At 38.5% G+C, this 14,688-nt stretch overlaps 2 protein-coding genes across 2 annotated transcripts; both read right to left on the bottom strand.

Moving 5' to 3' along the window:
- Positions 1-302: 302 nt before the first annotated feature.
- On the bottom strand, positions 303-1,604 carry LOC130748752 (uclacyanin 1-like). Its single transcript, XM_057601995.1, has 2 exons — positions 1,240-1,604; positions 303-982 (listed from the first exon to the last, which is right to left on the bottom strand). The coding sequence occupies exons 1-2, from the start codon at positions 1,403-1,405 to the stop codon at positions 441-443; spliced, it is 708 nt and encodes a 235-aa protein (XP_057457978.1). The 5' UTR covers positions 1,406-1,604; the 3' UTR covers positions 303-440.
- Positions 1,605-11,869: 10,265 nt separating this feature from the next.
- On the bottom strand, positions 11,870-12,962 carry LOC130749703 (cysteine-rich repeat secretory protein 38-like). The gene is given in 2 exon segments (XM_057603084.1): positions 11,870-12,207; positions 12,209-12,962. Coding segments are annotated over 2 exon segments (756 nt in total). The 5' UTR covers positions 12,890-12,962; the 3' UTR covers positions 11,870-12,132.
- Between the last annotated feature and the right edge of the window lie 1,726 nt (positions 12,963-14,688).

Below are 14,688 nucleotides of genomic sequence, written 5' to 3'. Positions count from 1 at the left end.
TCTTGTGATTGTGTTCCTGTTATGTTTCTCTATGATGCAATTTTCCTCATCATACTTATATAGTGGGCATGGGAGGTAAATTAGTTTTTGGGGTGTATTGTTGTATTGGAAAATCCCCTTCAAGTACCCTGTCCTGTTCCTGGTATAGTTCAAGTAGTTCACAGTCGTTTTAATTTTGTATAACAAAGTTTGAAGACTCAAAGTTGCTTAAGGTGCTTGTCCTTGGTAGGATGATCAAAAAGTAGTTTCAACAATAGGATATAAAAGCAAAGCAAATCACTTTGTTGATGAGACACATTAAATAAACCAATAAAGCAAGCTTGTATTTCACTGAAGTAGTTTGCAATAACCACACCACAACAACAAGGACAAAACACCAAAAACAATTTTTCACACAAGATAGGCTCAGCAGCAATGGTTGGGTAAGATTTTCCCCATCCTTAGAAAGCTATGAACATAATTAGAAAGCTTAACACTATCGCAACGGAGGCTTGTAGATCGCCATTCCTGGTTGATGAAGCTGAGAGGTCCGACGATTTTTGTGCTTGAGCTAGAGGCGAGGCAGCAGCTGGAAATTCAGTGGATGGAACAACTGGAGAGAATGAAGGACTTCCCAAATTTGTTTCAAACAATGGACTTGGAGCTTCATGGTTATTATCTTCAGGAGATTCAGCAGGTAAGGTAGTAGATTCTTCTGGAGATTCAGAGGGAATGATGGAAGAAATTGTTGGGGAATCTGCGAGAGGAGATGCAGCTGGTGAGTCATCAGAAGAAGTTGAGCTGGAAAGGGTGTCTATCTCAACCTTCATTCCTTGGGTGCAATGTCCTATTGCCCCACAAATGAAGTATCTTTTTCCTGGTGAGCTGAGAGGGATGGTTGTGGCACCATCACTGTAAGACTGAATTGGGCTAGTTGCCTGGCAGGAGTCATAATCTGCTTTTGTAACTTCAATCACATTATGGTTTGGCTGGTACTGGAAAACTGCAAATAAAGACGTTATATTAATGTCTTATTTTTCCTCAGAATTAATTATGACACCTAAAATTTAGTCACAGAAGCTTCTTCCTAGAATTGCTTTTGGCTACAATATCAATTATAGAAGGGTTTCCAAACATGCTATAATAAACAAAATGTTACATTGTACTTCAACTTGTTAAGCAAAAAGGTAATGTGTCGTTTATTAATTAAGCAAAGCCTGAAGCAGAATTTTGTTTAACTGATACATGTTAATGACTTACTGAGATTGTCTCCCACTGAAAATTGTTGGGATGTTCCCCATGATTGAAGGTTTGAGGTTGCATCCCACCCACCATTTGGTCCTCCAACAATGTGATCCGTAGCCATGGCCAATTTGATGAGTGTAGCAACCAAAGATAACCTGATAATGACTTGAAGTACACCCATGTTTGCTAAATGCCAAGTATGGAATGTCAAAGACAGAGATGAGAATTGATCAATATCAATTGAATAGATATGATTGATTGACTTATGAGTGTAGACTGTTAGAGGCTTATATAGAGAGGTATAAAGGAATTGAAGGCTCTTTAGAATGATGATGATGATGATGATGTGTGCTTGTGATTCATTCTTGCAATGCTGGAGTTGGTATTGTCATGCAAATGAGAGGGATTATCTTATTTGGAATTCAAGCACTCTTTCTTGCCTGTCTTGACTCTTCCATCTGATTCACTATCTTTTAATTTTTCTGGCAAATAGGCAAAGTGGGGGGAGTTTGGGTGGTTGATTCCTGATGGGTTCACAGGTGTAGAATTTTCAGGTGATAGTTGTTGGATTCACAACAACTCAAGTTTGGCACTTTCCAGATTTACAATTTGAAGCCTATTTTATTAAATTCCACAATCAGAATTTTGTGGCTTAGTTCACTTGCACCCTAATCATTCTACCCAAAAAATTTCATCAGGAGGTTGTCTCGAGTCTAACCAGTTCCCTCACTAGAAGTGCACCTAATCCAAATATGCAACCAACCCATCTTGAATTATTTTTTAAGATGATGGCAAGTAGGAATTTAAGATAGAACAGGAACATTGTAGTAAAAATGAAGAGGAAATTGGTATTTAGTTATTTACTGACATTGAAAAATTGCATTTAATGTATGTAGGCAAGCGCAACAATAATAATTTGATGATATCCTGTTGGTGGAAAATGGAATTACACCACGATTCAGAGCTAGCTTTGAGTTAAAACATGAGCTGGTCATGATAATATGTTAGGAACCACTTTAAATCTCAATCTGAAAGTTTACACCTAAGACTATCAGCAATGGTGTTGAATTTGTAGTGTTTAATGTTGAAATAGGTACGTAATGGTGTTTAATAGAAGTGTTGAAAGTTGAAAGGGGGAGAGAGGAGTTGAAAAAATTCAACACTTGTGAAACCTGCGCTCGGTGACACGTGGCACGACCTGGTTGGTGACCGCCAGGCGCGTGCCACACACGCGCCGACAAGGCGCGTAACGCTGCAGGCTTGGCAGCGTGTGGGTCCCAGGGCGTCCGGTAGTGGGACGCGTGGCACGCGTCGGTTGGGCACCGACAGGCGCGTGCGTGACACGCGCCTGAGGAGAGAGAAAGGGCCTGCAACGTTACACGTGTCACATTTTTATTCGTCCGGGCGATTTTCGTTTATCCTAATCTTTCCAACTCAATTATTTCATTCAAAAAAAAAAATTTAAAAATTTTAAAAATTTACCAAAATTCATGATTTTTTTTTTCTATAAATAGAGACTTGGTTCGTTTGATTTGGACACAGAAAAAAAAACCAAGTTTTCCATCATCTTATTATCTTTCTATTATCCTCTTTGCTTTGAAATGGATCCCAACAAGTACCATTTCAACACCCAGAATTCTTCTAACCAAATTCCCAACAATTATCAACATCCAAATCAGTTTCCTAACTACCAAATTCCCAACAATTATCAACATCCAAATCAGTTTCCCAACTACCAAAATCCCAACACTTATCAACATCCAAATCAAATTTTCAACCACCAAAATCCCAACAATTATCAACATCCAAATCAAATTTCCAACTACCAAACTCCCAACAATTATCAAGATCCAAATCAATCCAACTACCAAAATCACAACAATTTTCAAGATCCAAATCAATTTCTCAACCAACGTCCTCATCCCATCATGGATCTATGTTCAGATATCCATCTCCAACACTGCCGTCTAATGATGGTGCACCTGAGTTTCCCGAATTTTCAACACAAATGACTCTTGGTGGCATGACAGCTGGTAATGAAGCCACTCCAAATGAAGAGGATTCAACTCCTACGAGCAGGAGAAGTCACTTACCAGCATGGAACACTGATCAAAATATGGTGTTAATTAGTGGGTGGCTTAAATATGGAACAAACAGTGTTGTCGGGAGAAACCAAAAAGGAGAAACATTTTGGGGTCAAATTGTTGAGTATTGTAATCAGCATTGCTCATTCGATCCTCCGCGGGATGGAAATGCATGCCGAAACCGTTATAATTATATGAGCAAGCAAATAAATAAATGGATTGGCGCTTATGATGGCGCTAAGCGTATGGAACGAAGCGGTTGGTCGGATAATGATATTTTGACCCAAGCGCAAGAATTATACGCAGATGGGAAGAAGAGTCAATTTAATTTGATGGCAGAATGGAAGGCTCTCCGTGATCAACCACGTTACTGTAGTCAAGCAGGAGGAAATGTTGGCTCAGGAAGTAGTGGATCTAAGAGATCTCGCGAGAGTGATGCATGTGGCTCAAACTCTATAGGATCGATTCCCCGTCCAATGGGTAGGGATGCAGCTAAAAAAAAGGGTAAAAAGAAGAGCACAACAGCTGCCTTGGAGGCGATGGAGAAAGATTGGGCTGAATACAAACAAGTCAAGGAGATAGAGGTTGAACAATTGAAGCAGATAGTATCGATGCAACAAGAGGCTAATAAATTGAGGAAAGAGGAGACTGAAGCTAAGAAAATGGAATTATTTCTAAAGTTAAGTGAAGAGGAGCATCTTAGTGACCAGAAGAAAGAGCTGTTGAAGCGGTTGTCCCAAGAGCTCTTTGGAAATTAATTGTCTGTAGTGTTTGCTTTATTAATTCTCAAGTGGTGTCAAGTCTGTAGTGTTTGCTTTAATAATTTGTCAGTGTTGTCAAGTCTGTAGTGTTTGCTTTATTAATTTTCAAGTGGTGTCAAGTCTGTACTGTTTACTTTAATAATTTGTCAGTGTTGTCAGTGGCTTTAATGTATGGGTTACCGAGTTTGAATATGTATCACTCAATTCGAATCTAGTCCTTATCCGATAATTAACTATAGTTCATATTATTTCGAATCCGTCAGTGTCCACCATTCAATTTATCTATATATATGGACTCATAGATCCACCATTCAATGTATCTCTTCCCATCTACTTCAAATTTCACAAAAAATGGGTCCACCAGAGTTTGATCTCGAAGCATACCTTGAAAAAAGTGAGAGAGAAGACACTTATATACTCAACCGATTTAGGGATCGTCGAAATCTAATATTGGAGGATAGTGCACCTCGTGGTAGAAAACATCTCAGTAGAGATCATGCAGGGGCAAACCGAAGGCTAATTGACGACTACTTTGCCAATGAGCCTACATACGACGATGGAATATTCCGTCGCCGGTACCGGGATGCAAAAACATGTTTTCCTTCGAATCGTTGCGGACCTTTCAAGTAGTGATAACTACTTCACCCAGCGAGTTGATGCAGCGAAGAAAGAAGGTATATCGCCCTTAGCAAAATGCACCATAGCAATGCGGATGTCACTTACCAGCATGGAACACTGATCAAAATATGGTGTTAATTAGTGGGTGGCTTAAATATAGAACAAACAGTGTTGTCGGGAGAAACCAAAAAGGAGAAACATTTTGGGGTCAAATTGTTGAGTATTGTAATCAGCATTGCTCATTCGATCCTCCGCGGGATGGAAATGCATGCCGAAACCGTTATAATTATATGAGCAAGCAAATAAATAAATGGATTGGCGCTTATGATGGCGCTAAGCGTATGGAACGAAGCGGTTGGTCGGATAATGATATTTTGACCCAAGCGCAAGAATTATACGCAGATGGGAAGAAGAGTCAATTTAATTTGATGGCAGAATGGAAGGCTCTCCGTGATCAACCACGTTACTGTAGTCAAGCAGGAGGAAATGTTGGCTCAGGAAGTAGTGGATCTAAGAGATCTCGCGAGAGTGATGCATGTGGCTCAAACTCTATAGGATCGATTCCCCGTCCAATGGGTAGGGATGCAGCTAAAAAAAAGGGTAAAAAGAAGAGCACAACAGCTGCCTTGGAGGCGATGGAGAAAGATTGGGCTGAATACAAACAAGTCAAGGAGATAGAGGTTGAACAATTGAAGCAGATAGTATCGATGCAACAAGAGGCTAATAAATTGAGGAAAGAGGAGACTGAAGCTAAGAAAATGGAATTATTTCTAAAGTTAAGTGAAGAGGAGCATCTTAGTGACCAGAAGAAAGAGCTGTTGAAGCGGTTGTCCCAAGAGCTCTTTGGAAATTAATTGTCTGTAGTGTTTGCTTTATTAATTCTCAAGTGGTGTCAAGTCTGTAGTGTTTGCTTTAATAATTTGTCAGTGTTGTCAAGTCTGTAGTGTTTGCTTTATTAATTTTCAAGTGGTGTCAAGTCTGTACTGTTTACTTTAATAATTTGTCAGTGTTGTCAGTGGCTTTAATGTATGGGTTACCGAGTTTGAATATGTATCACTCAATTCGAATCTAGTCCTTATCCGATAATTAACTATAGTTCATATTATTTCGAATCCGTCAGTGTCCACCATTCAATTTATCTATATATATGGACTCATAGATCCACCATTCAATGTATCTCTTCCCATCTACTTCAAATTTCACAAAAAATGGGTCCACCAGAGTTTGATCTCGAAGCATACCTTGAAAAAAGTGAGAGAGAAGACACTTATATACTCAACCGATTTAGGGATCGTCGAAATCTAATATTGGAGGATAGTGCACCTCGTGGTAGAAAACATCTCAGTAGAGATCATGCAGGGGCAAACCGAAGGCTAATTGACGACTACTTTGCCAATGAGCCTACATACGACGATGGAATATTCCGTCGCCGGTACCGGGATGCAAAAACATGTTTTCCTTCGAATCGTTGCGGACCTTTCAAGTAGTGATAACTACTTCACCCAGCGAGTTGATGCAGCGAAGAAAGAAGGTATATCGCCCTTAGCAAAATGCACCATAGCAATGCGGATGTCACTTACCAGCATGGAACACTGATCAAAATATGGTGTTAATTAGTGGGTGGCTTAAATATAGAACAAACAGTGTTGTCGGGAGAAACCAAAAAGGAGAAACATTTTGGGGTCAAATTGTTGAGTATTGTAATCAGCATTGCTCATTCGATCCTCCGCGGGATGGAAATGCATGCCGAAACCGTTATAATTATATGAGCAAGCAAATAAATAAATGGATTGGCGCTTATGATGGCGCTAAGCGTATGGAACGAAGCGGTTGGTCGGATAATGATATTTTGACCCAAGCGCAAGAATTATACGCAGATGGGAAGAAGAGTCAATTTAATTTGATGGCAGAATGGAAGGCTCTCCGTGATCAACCACGTTACTGTAGTCAAGCAGGAGGAAATGTTGGCTCGGGAAGTAGTGGATCTAAGAGATCTCGCGAGAGTGATGCATGTGGCTCAAACTCTATAGGATCGATTCCCCGTCCAATGGGTAGGGATGCAGCTAAAAAAAAGGGTAAAAAGAAGAGCACAACAGCTGCCTTGGAGGCGATGGAGAAAGATTGGGCTGAATACAAACAAGTCAAGGAGATAGAGGTTGAACAATTGAAGCAGATAGTATCGATGCAACAAGAGGCTAATAAATTGAGGAAAGAGGAGACTGAAGCTAAGAAAATGGAATTATTTCTAAAGTTAAGTGAAGAGGAGCATCTTAGTGACCAGAAGAAAGAGCTGTTGAAGCGGTTGTCCCAAGAGCTCTTTGGAAATTAATTGTCTGTAGTGTTTGCTTTATTAATTCTCAAGTGGTGTCAAGTCTGTAGTGTTTGCTTTAATAATTTGTCAGTGTTGTCAAGTCTGTAGTGTTTGCTTTATTAATTTTCAAGTGGTGTCAAGTCTGTACTGTTTACTTTAATAATTTGTCAGTGTTGTCAGTGGCTTTAATGTATGGGTTACCGAGTTTGAATATGTATCACTCAATTCGAATCTAGTCCTTATCCGATAATTAACTATAGTTCATATTATTTCGAATCCGTCAGTGTCCACCATTCAATTTATCTATATATATGGACTCATAGATCCACCATTCAATGTATCTCTTCCCATCTACTTCAAATTTCACAAAAAATGGGTCCACCAGAGTTTGATCTCGAAGCATACCTTGAAAAAAGTGAGAGAGAAGACACTTATATACTCAACCGATTTAGGGATCGTCGAAATCTAATATTGGAGGATAGTGCACCTCGTGGTAGAAAACATCTCAGTAGAGATCATGCAGGGGCAAACCGAAGGCTAATTGACGACTACTTTGCCAATGAGCCTACATACGACGATGGAATATTCCGTCGCCGGTACCGGGATGCAAAAACATGTTTTCCTTCGAATCGTTGCGGACCTTTCAAGTAGTGATAACTACTTCACCCAGCGAGTTGATGCAGCGAAGAAAGAAGGTATATCGCCCTTAGCAAAATGCACCATAGCAATGCGAATGTTAGCATATGGTGTGGCAGCAGATGCAGTCGATGAGTACATCAAAATAGGAGAGACTACAACATTGGAGTGTTTACGTAGATTCTGTAAAGGAATCATACGATTGTATGAGCAAGAGTACATGAGAGCACCAACCCAAGAGGACCTGCAAAGAATACTACAGGTTAGTGAAATGCGGGGGTTCCCAGGCATGATCGGGAGTATTGACTGCATGCACTGGGAGTGGAAAAATTGTCCTAAAGCATGGGAAGGTCAATTTGCTAGAGGGGATAAGGGAACCACCACAGTTATTCTTGAAGCAGTTGCATCTCCTGATCTTTGGATCTGGCATGCCTTTTTTGGATGTCCGGGAACGTTGAACGATATAAACGTTCTAGACCGGTCACCAGTGTTTGATGAATTGGAACAGGGAAACGCTCCAAGTGTGAATTTCATCGTGAATCAACGTCCCTATAATATGGCATACTATCTAGCTGATGGTATCTACCCTTCTTATCAAACTTTCGTCAAATCTATTAGACTTCCTCAAAGTGAACCCGATAAGTGCTTTGCAAAACATCAGGAGGGATGTCGGAAGGACATCGAACGTGCATTTGGAGTGCTTCAAGCTCGTTTTAAAATCATCCGTGAACCAGCTCGCTTGTGGGACATAACTGATTTGGGTATCATCATGAGGTCATGCATCATATTACATAATATGATTGTTGAGGATGAACGAGATTCATATGCCCAACGCTGGACCGATTTTGAGCAAGCTGAGGGAAGTGCTCGACCGAGGTGTTACCCGCTTTTGCGGATCATGTGCGTGCTAGATCCGAGTTCCGTGATCCAAAAGTCCATCACGAACTGCAAGCAGATCTAGTGAAGCACATCTGGACAAAGTTTGGAATGTATCATGATTAAATATGCTTTGTATCGTACTAATTACGTTATTTGTGTGTTGTGTGTTTAGTTTGTTGTCTTGCATTTTAAGTTAAGAAAATTAAATAAATTATTGTGTGCTTAGTTTGTTGTCTTGCATTTTAAGTTAAGCAAATAAAATATATTATTGTGTGCTTAGTTTCCTTTCTTCCATTTGAAGTTAATAAAATAAAATAAATTATTGTGTATATTTTTTTAAAAAAATATTAAATTGTTAAGTGTTTTAATTTAATTTACGTTAAAAAAAATTACGTTAATTTAATTTAATTTAAAATAATAATAAAAACATTAAATTAAATTAAATCGATAATAGTTTATTTAATTTAATTTTTATCGAAAATTTTAATTTTATGAAATCATAAAAAGAAAAATATAAAATTAAATCAAAATAATAAATAAAAAAAGTGGTGGGGTAGGGGGTAGGGTGTTGAATGAAAAACCATTGGAGTGGGTAAAAGTTGAATGAAGTGTTGAACTGGAGAGAGAAGGTGATGTGGAGTGTTGGGAAGAGAAAAAGTGAAGTGTTGAGGGTGTTGAATGTTGAAACCATTGGAGATGGTCTAACACTTCGAGTTAAAAGAAATATCAGGTGCATTTTTATTATGACCACAGCACAAATTCTATATCAACCATGGTTATTAAAACCGGATCGGACCGGCCGGTTCGACCGAAAAACCGGACCCTAAGCCGGTCCAATTTAACTATAAAACTGTGGTACACAAAAACCGAAAATGAACCGGGTGAACCGGAAAAATCGGCCGGTTAGCGGTTTCTGGCAGTTCAGTGAAAAAATGATTTTTTTGGCTTTTTTTTTATAAAACTGGGCTCGGACAAAAAACAAAACTCAAGAAGGATGAGGTTCAGCCCAGGAGACATCAGACAAATCAAACACGCATATCCACTTTCTTTTTTCCTCTGGAACCAGAATACTCAGAATAGCAACCACACAGAACCCTAGCTCTTCACCTTCGTGTCGCACACCGCCGTTGCCGGAGATCTTTGAGGGCGAAAGAAGCTACGCGGACGATGATTCATTTTCCCCTTTAACATAAGGAACTCCAATTTAGCATCTACTCTTTCCACCACCCGAAACCCATATGAGACTACATAAGAGCCTTTTCTTGCTAGACAGTCTGCAACTTCATTGTTTTCTCTCAGGATGAGACTAATGGAAGCTGACCAATTCCTAGCCAGCAGAGTCTTGATTTCTCTAAAAATATCATAGGCTTCATGGAACTGCATATCTTCCTCAGACTCCAATATCAAGATCAAGTCAGCACAATCTGTTTCACAGTACACTTTCCTATGCCCTTGCTCCCATACTAGCTTCAGCACATCGCGAAGAGCTATGACCTCCGATAAGAACGTGCTCCCTACTGCCATAGAAGAGAAAAAACCTCCCAGCCAATTCCCATGGTGATCGCGGATGACCCCTCCAGCTCCCATGACATTCGCTTCCTCCCGAAAGCTCCCATCTGAATTACACTTCACGGCTCCCTCAGTAGGTTTTGTCCAGCCTCGGACCGTGAAGCTTGAGTTCGACACCAGGTCCGTGCGTTATGATAACGAAGAAAATCGTTATGGTCGTGACAGAGCATTCTCCAAGCTTGCTCTACTGTACGTTTATTTGGATCCAAAAGCCAATTGTTCCGCCACTTCCAACAATTCCACACTCCCGCCAAGAAACGAATTGCATTACTACTAAGCGCCAGAGATTTCACCCACACTGTGATGTCTGGATTCTGGAAATTGGGCCAATTTATCTCACCCAAACGCTGCCAAAGAGCCATCGAAAATTGACAATCACAAAGACAATGGAGTTCATCCTCCATATCACGATGACAGCGAGCACATGATGCAGAGGGAGCCAAATTGCATCTGAATCTGTTTCTATTAACCTGGATAGCTTGATTCATCACCATCCATATAAACACCCTGATTTTCTCTGGCACCTTGCCTTTTTTTTTACCCAGGCATCCACCACCGCCGACAAAAATTAGTAATCTCCTTACCATGAGTTTTCGCACTAAGCGATAACTGACCACAATATGCGCTAAAACCACTGCCACACCTCTTCTTCTCATTTTCTTCTTCTTCCTCTTCCTTTTGTGCGTGTTTGTTTCAATTTTTTTTTTTTAATTTAAAAGACCATTTTCCTAAGTCTATGCTTTTAAACATATATAATAATTATTTTTAAAAGTGCTGAATAAATAAGGGAGCAAAATAATTAAAAAGTTTTTTTATTAATGTAATAAAATACAAAGCAGCTTATATTATTCATGAAAATATCTAAAAAAATTGTACTACATTATTATCATACTGAAAAGCATAGTACTCATTACGTATAATACTAAAAATAAAATTGAACTACATCCCGTGATTGTTTATCTCATACTAAAGGATATTTGACATTAAAGATTTACTGTGCTTTTCTTGCTATTTATTTATTTTTGGTTCCTTGAATAATAATTCTTGTGAAAATATATTACGCTCCTTGCAAGCGGGGAAGGTTTTGTTAATACATACAGAGAGGAGCGACGTTCCACATTTATAAAATATTAAAAAAAGATCCTGGTAGCTTTGAAACTTGAGAGTGTCAAGTTTTACCATCTCACCATTAACTTTTGTGTAGATAATAAATGAAAAATAAAATAAAATAAAATTAATGGTGAGATGATGAAACTTGACACTCTCAAATTTTTTTACACATGAGAGGATCCAAACCCCTATAGTAACTACTATAAATTTACGTGTTTTATTGGTGGAGATCAAAATCTCCTGCTAAACTCTTTTCTTCTTCTACATTTTACAGTCAACGATGGTAAAAAAATTCACTAAATACATATGTCGAACGGAGGTGGTACGGTCTCACTAAATCTCCTTCTGTAATTTTTTTTACTATTTCTTTATTTTTTAGCTTGGATTATTCTTACGATTGTATATTACCTTTAAATAAGTGAGAAATATAAGAGTGATTATATCATAATTGATTTTGTTGCTCCAATTATGTGTGCTCATCCTTTCAGCACAAATCTAGTTGGAAAGACAGAAAGACTGTAAATTAAACATGAAAAAAGACACATGTACCAAGTACCAACAAGCAACAACAATCCACACAAATTGAATCTGACACCACATGAGTATATTTTCTTATATTATCTCGGATTAATTCACTTCTAAGTTCTAACAAATGTGAAACTTTTAACTCACTTAAATTCATTCTTCTACTCAAGTCTTACTCATTCTTTCGGGATTAAAGTCTCTTGATCAAGTACAAATGGGCCAAGAAAATTTTCACAAAACCTAGACAATCTACAATGAAGGGTCGTGCCAAGAGATATCTAAAGTCTAAACATGGCCCTTATTTCATCCTAAAACGTATTTTTTCTTTTCAAAAATCACATAGTTTTTATTCATGCATATGAATACTATATATAAGGTTGATCTTTATTGGTCAAGAGGGTCAACTATCAACCTATCAAACACAACCCACTACATTGGAGTATTCATTCATTGACAAATGGGTATATCTCATATCTAAAGTTGCAGCTTCCACCCACAACTCTCCCACCTTCTTTCCCATCACAACAATTCGGAAGCTCGTTAATGGCATCATCAAGACACTTCTTACAATCACCACTAGACAAATCTCTAGTACACTGAGTCAACCCATAAAGTTTCACCGATTTCTCAAGCTCCATTTCCCCAGTCGCATACAACTTCGGATTCGAAGAAGCCTTACCTGCAAGCTCGCTCAACAACCCTTTAGTCTTGTAGTTAAACGTTTCAGGGTCACTGACATTCTTCAAGTTCCACATGTAGAACCTGTTTGCAGTGTCGATTTTCCCGAAGAAATCAGTGTCTGAGTATTTGAACAAGCAATTATCGTACCATATGATTGCACCTTTGTTGTAAGGACAGCGGTTGCGGATTTCTGTGGCGGACTCTGAGACGCAGGTTTTGCATTCGGAGGCCGAGGCGTCACCGCGGCAGAGGGCCAGCCCGTTGACTTGCTGTTGGGCTTGGGGCTGGCCCGCTGACGCGACGCCGAAGCCTGTTGAAGGGGTTTTGTATATGAGGGAGTTTATGAGGGTTTTCAGGTTTGATTCATATGGGCTTTGGGTCGTGAAATTCTCACCCGAGTTTGAACAGAAATGGAAGAGTGGGTCAGTTGCAAAACATGTTTGGAGAAAGAGAGCTAAGAGAACAACTGTGAAGGGCTTTGAAGAAGCCATTTTTGATGGTGATTGATGAAGGGAATGTGATTTTTTTGATGGTGTTGGTGTGGGATATTGTGGAGAGTGAGAATGAGAGTATTTATAGAGAGAATAATCATTGTTGCCTTGATTGGTCTTTGAAGAGACAAGTTTATAAAGCTGACATATTCCATTGACCATTATTATTAGAAAGTTAGGCTATACATTTCAAAGTCAACATATTAGGCTACGGTTTGACAATTTAAAATTTTGGATAATGTCGACTGCTTCTAGATTTTGGTTGCTTCTAATTCAGCAAGAGTTGCAAATAAAATGAAAGTTTGGTCCCTTTCTGTAGTCTTCAAAATTTAGCTATTTCACTATATGTCACTTGTGAGGAAGTGAGGAACTGCAAGTAGGCAAGTAGCGCTTCTACTAGCTACCACGATTTAAAAAGCACAAGTGGTGCTAACATGGATTTGAGCCCAACTCCACTATGTAAGAAGCACTTCCACCAAGTGACTTACCACGGGGCCAATTGTTTTTGTCTAAGATGTAGTGCACTAGTGGTTATTTTCCCATATAAAGTTTGATTTAACTCCTTAAAAAGTGATAATGCGGTGAACAAGAGAGATATGAAAAAAAGAATATAAAAAATGTAAGTAAATTAGATATAAATAGAAAATGAACTGAAAATAAAAGACATATATAAATAAATCGTAACTCATTATTTTATATATTGTAGCTGATGGCTACATTGCCTTAGCTTGTAGATGGTGCGAGTGTAATGTATTACTGAAAATTGACAGGTTTATCTTTAAATTAGTGTATCGATGAGAGAAAATGAACTAGGGTTAGAGATTATAGTTTAGTAATTTCATTCAGTGTCAACAATTTAGTATTTTAATATTATATTAATGGTGAAAATATCATCTTACAAACCGCACAAGTACAATACATAAAGACTCATGCACCATAGACTTGATGGAGAGATTGTGGTTTTTTAAATTGAAAAAAAAAAACCTGAAATGCACGTTACAATTATATCCAGAATCGTGTGTTATTTTAAAGTAAAATTATTTGTTTTTTTAGTCAGAGAAAAAGTTGTAACATGTTAACTTACTTTTTTTAAAATTTTCTTTAATGTGTATACTGATATTTAATAATAATTTAGTATATTTACGGTTTAATTAGTGGCTTATTTGTTCGATAAATAATCTATTGACCTAATACTCTAATTGAGTCGATGAGTAGTCCAAGCTTAATAACACTAATCTCACTTTCAAAAGAAAAACACTAATCTCAATAGGATTTGATATTAACATATTGAGGCTGAGATTAGAATGGACGTCTTTTTTATAAGTCCACCGGTAAACTAAGGCCTATTTAATAATTTACCACAAACAAAATTCTCTAATTACTCCAAACCCAAATCTTTGATGCCCCACATTTTCCCTTCTAAGTTCTAACCTTCCCACATCAACGTCGCCAAGCTCTGCCATTCGCCGCCGTTCAACATAGCTGAAGCTCCATTATTCACCTCCTCCTCCTCACTAAACCACCTCCTAAATTTCCTAAAAGCCTCTTCCATGCAAAACCCGAATAGAGGGGGAGAGAGCGAAATAAGTTTGAAAATGAAAATGAAAAAGAAAAACTCATTCGATCGAACAATTGAAGAGATCCCATGCATGAGCCTGAAAACCCTGAACCTAGTGGCAGATTTCAACAATGAGGTTGTGAACTAATGCTTGGAGTTTGGTTCGGAATGGTTGAGAGGTTCCAACAGAACTAGCTTTCCTTTGTAGAAGATAATGCAGATGGTGAGAGAGGAAGGTTAG

Source organism: Lotus japonicus, chromosome 3 (assembly GCF_012489685.1).
Source record: "Lotus japonicus ecotype B-129 chromosome 3, LjGifu_v1.2".
NCBI lineage: Eukaryota > Viridiplantae > Streptophyta > Magnoliopsida > Fabales > Fabaceae > Lotus > Lotus japonicus.
The sequence above is the reverse complement of the archived record's forward strand: the minus strand, read 5'-3'. Positions and strand labels throughout refer to the sequence as shown.

Excerpts from the sequence above, each read along its gene's own strand:
- LOC130748752 (XM_057601995.1), bottom strand. The coding sequence starts at position 1,405 with ATGGGTGTACTTCAAGTCATTATCAGGTTATCTTTGGTTGCTACACTC. Across the intron at positions 983-1,239 it reads TTCAGTGGGAGACAATCTCA|TTTTCCAGTACCAGCCAAAC; the intron begins GTAAGTCATTAA and ends CTTTATTTGCAG.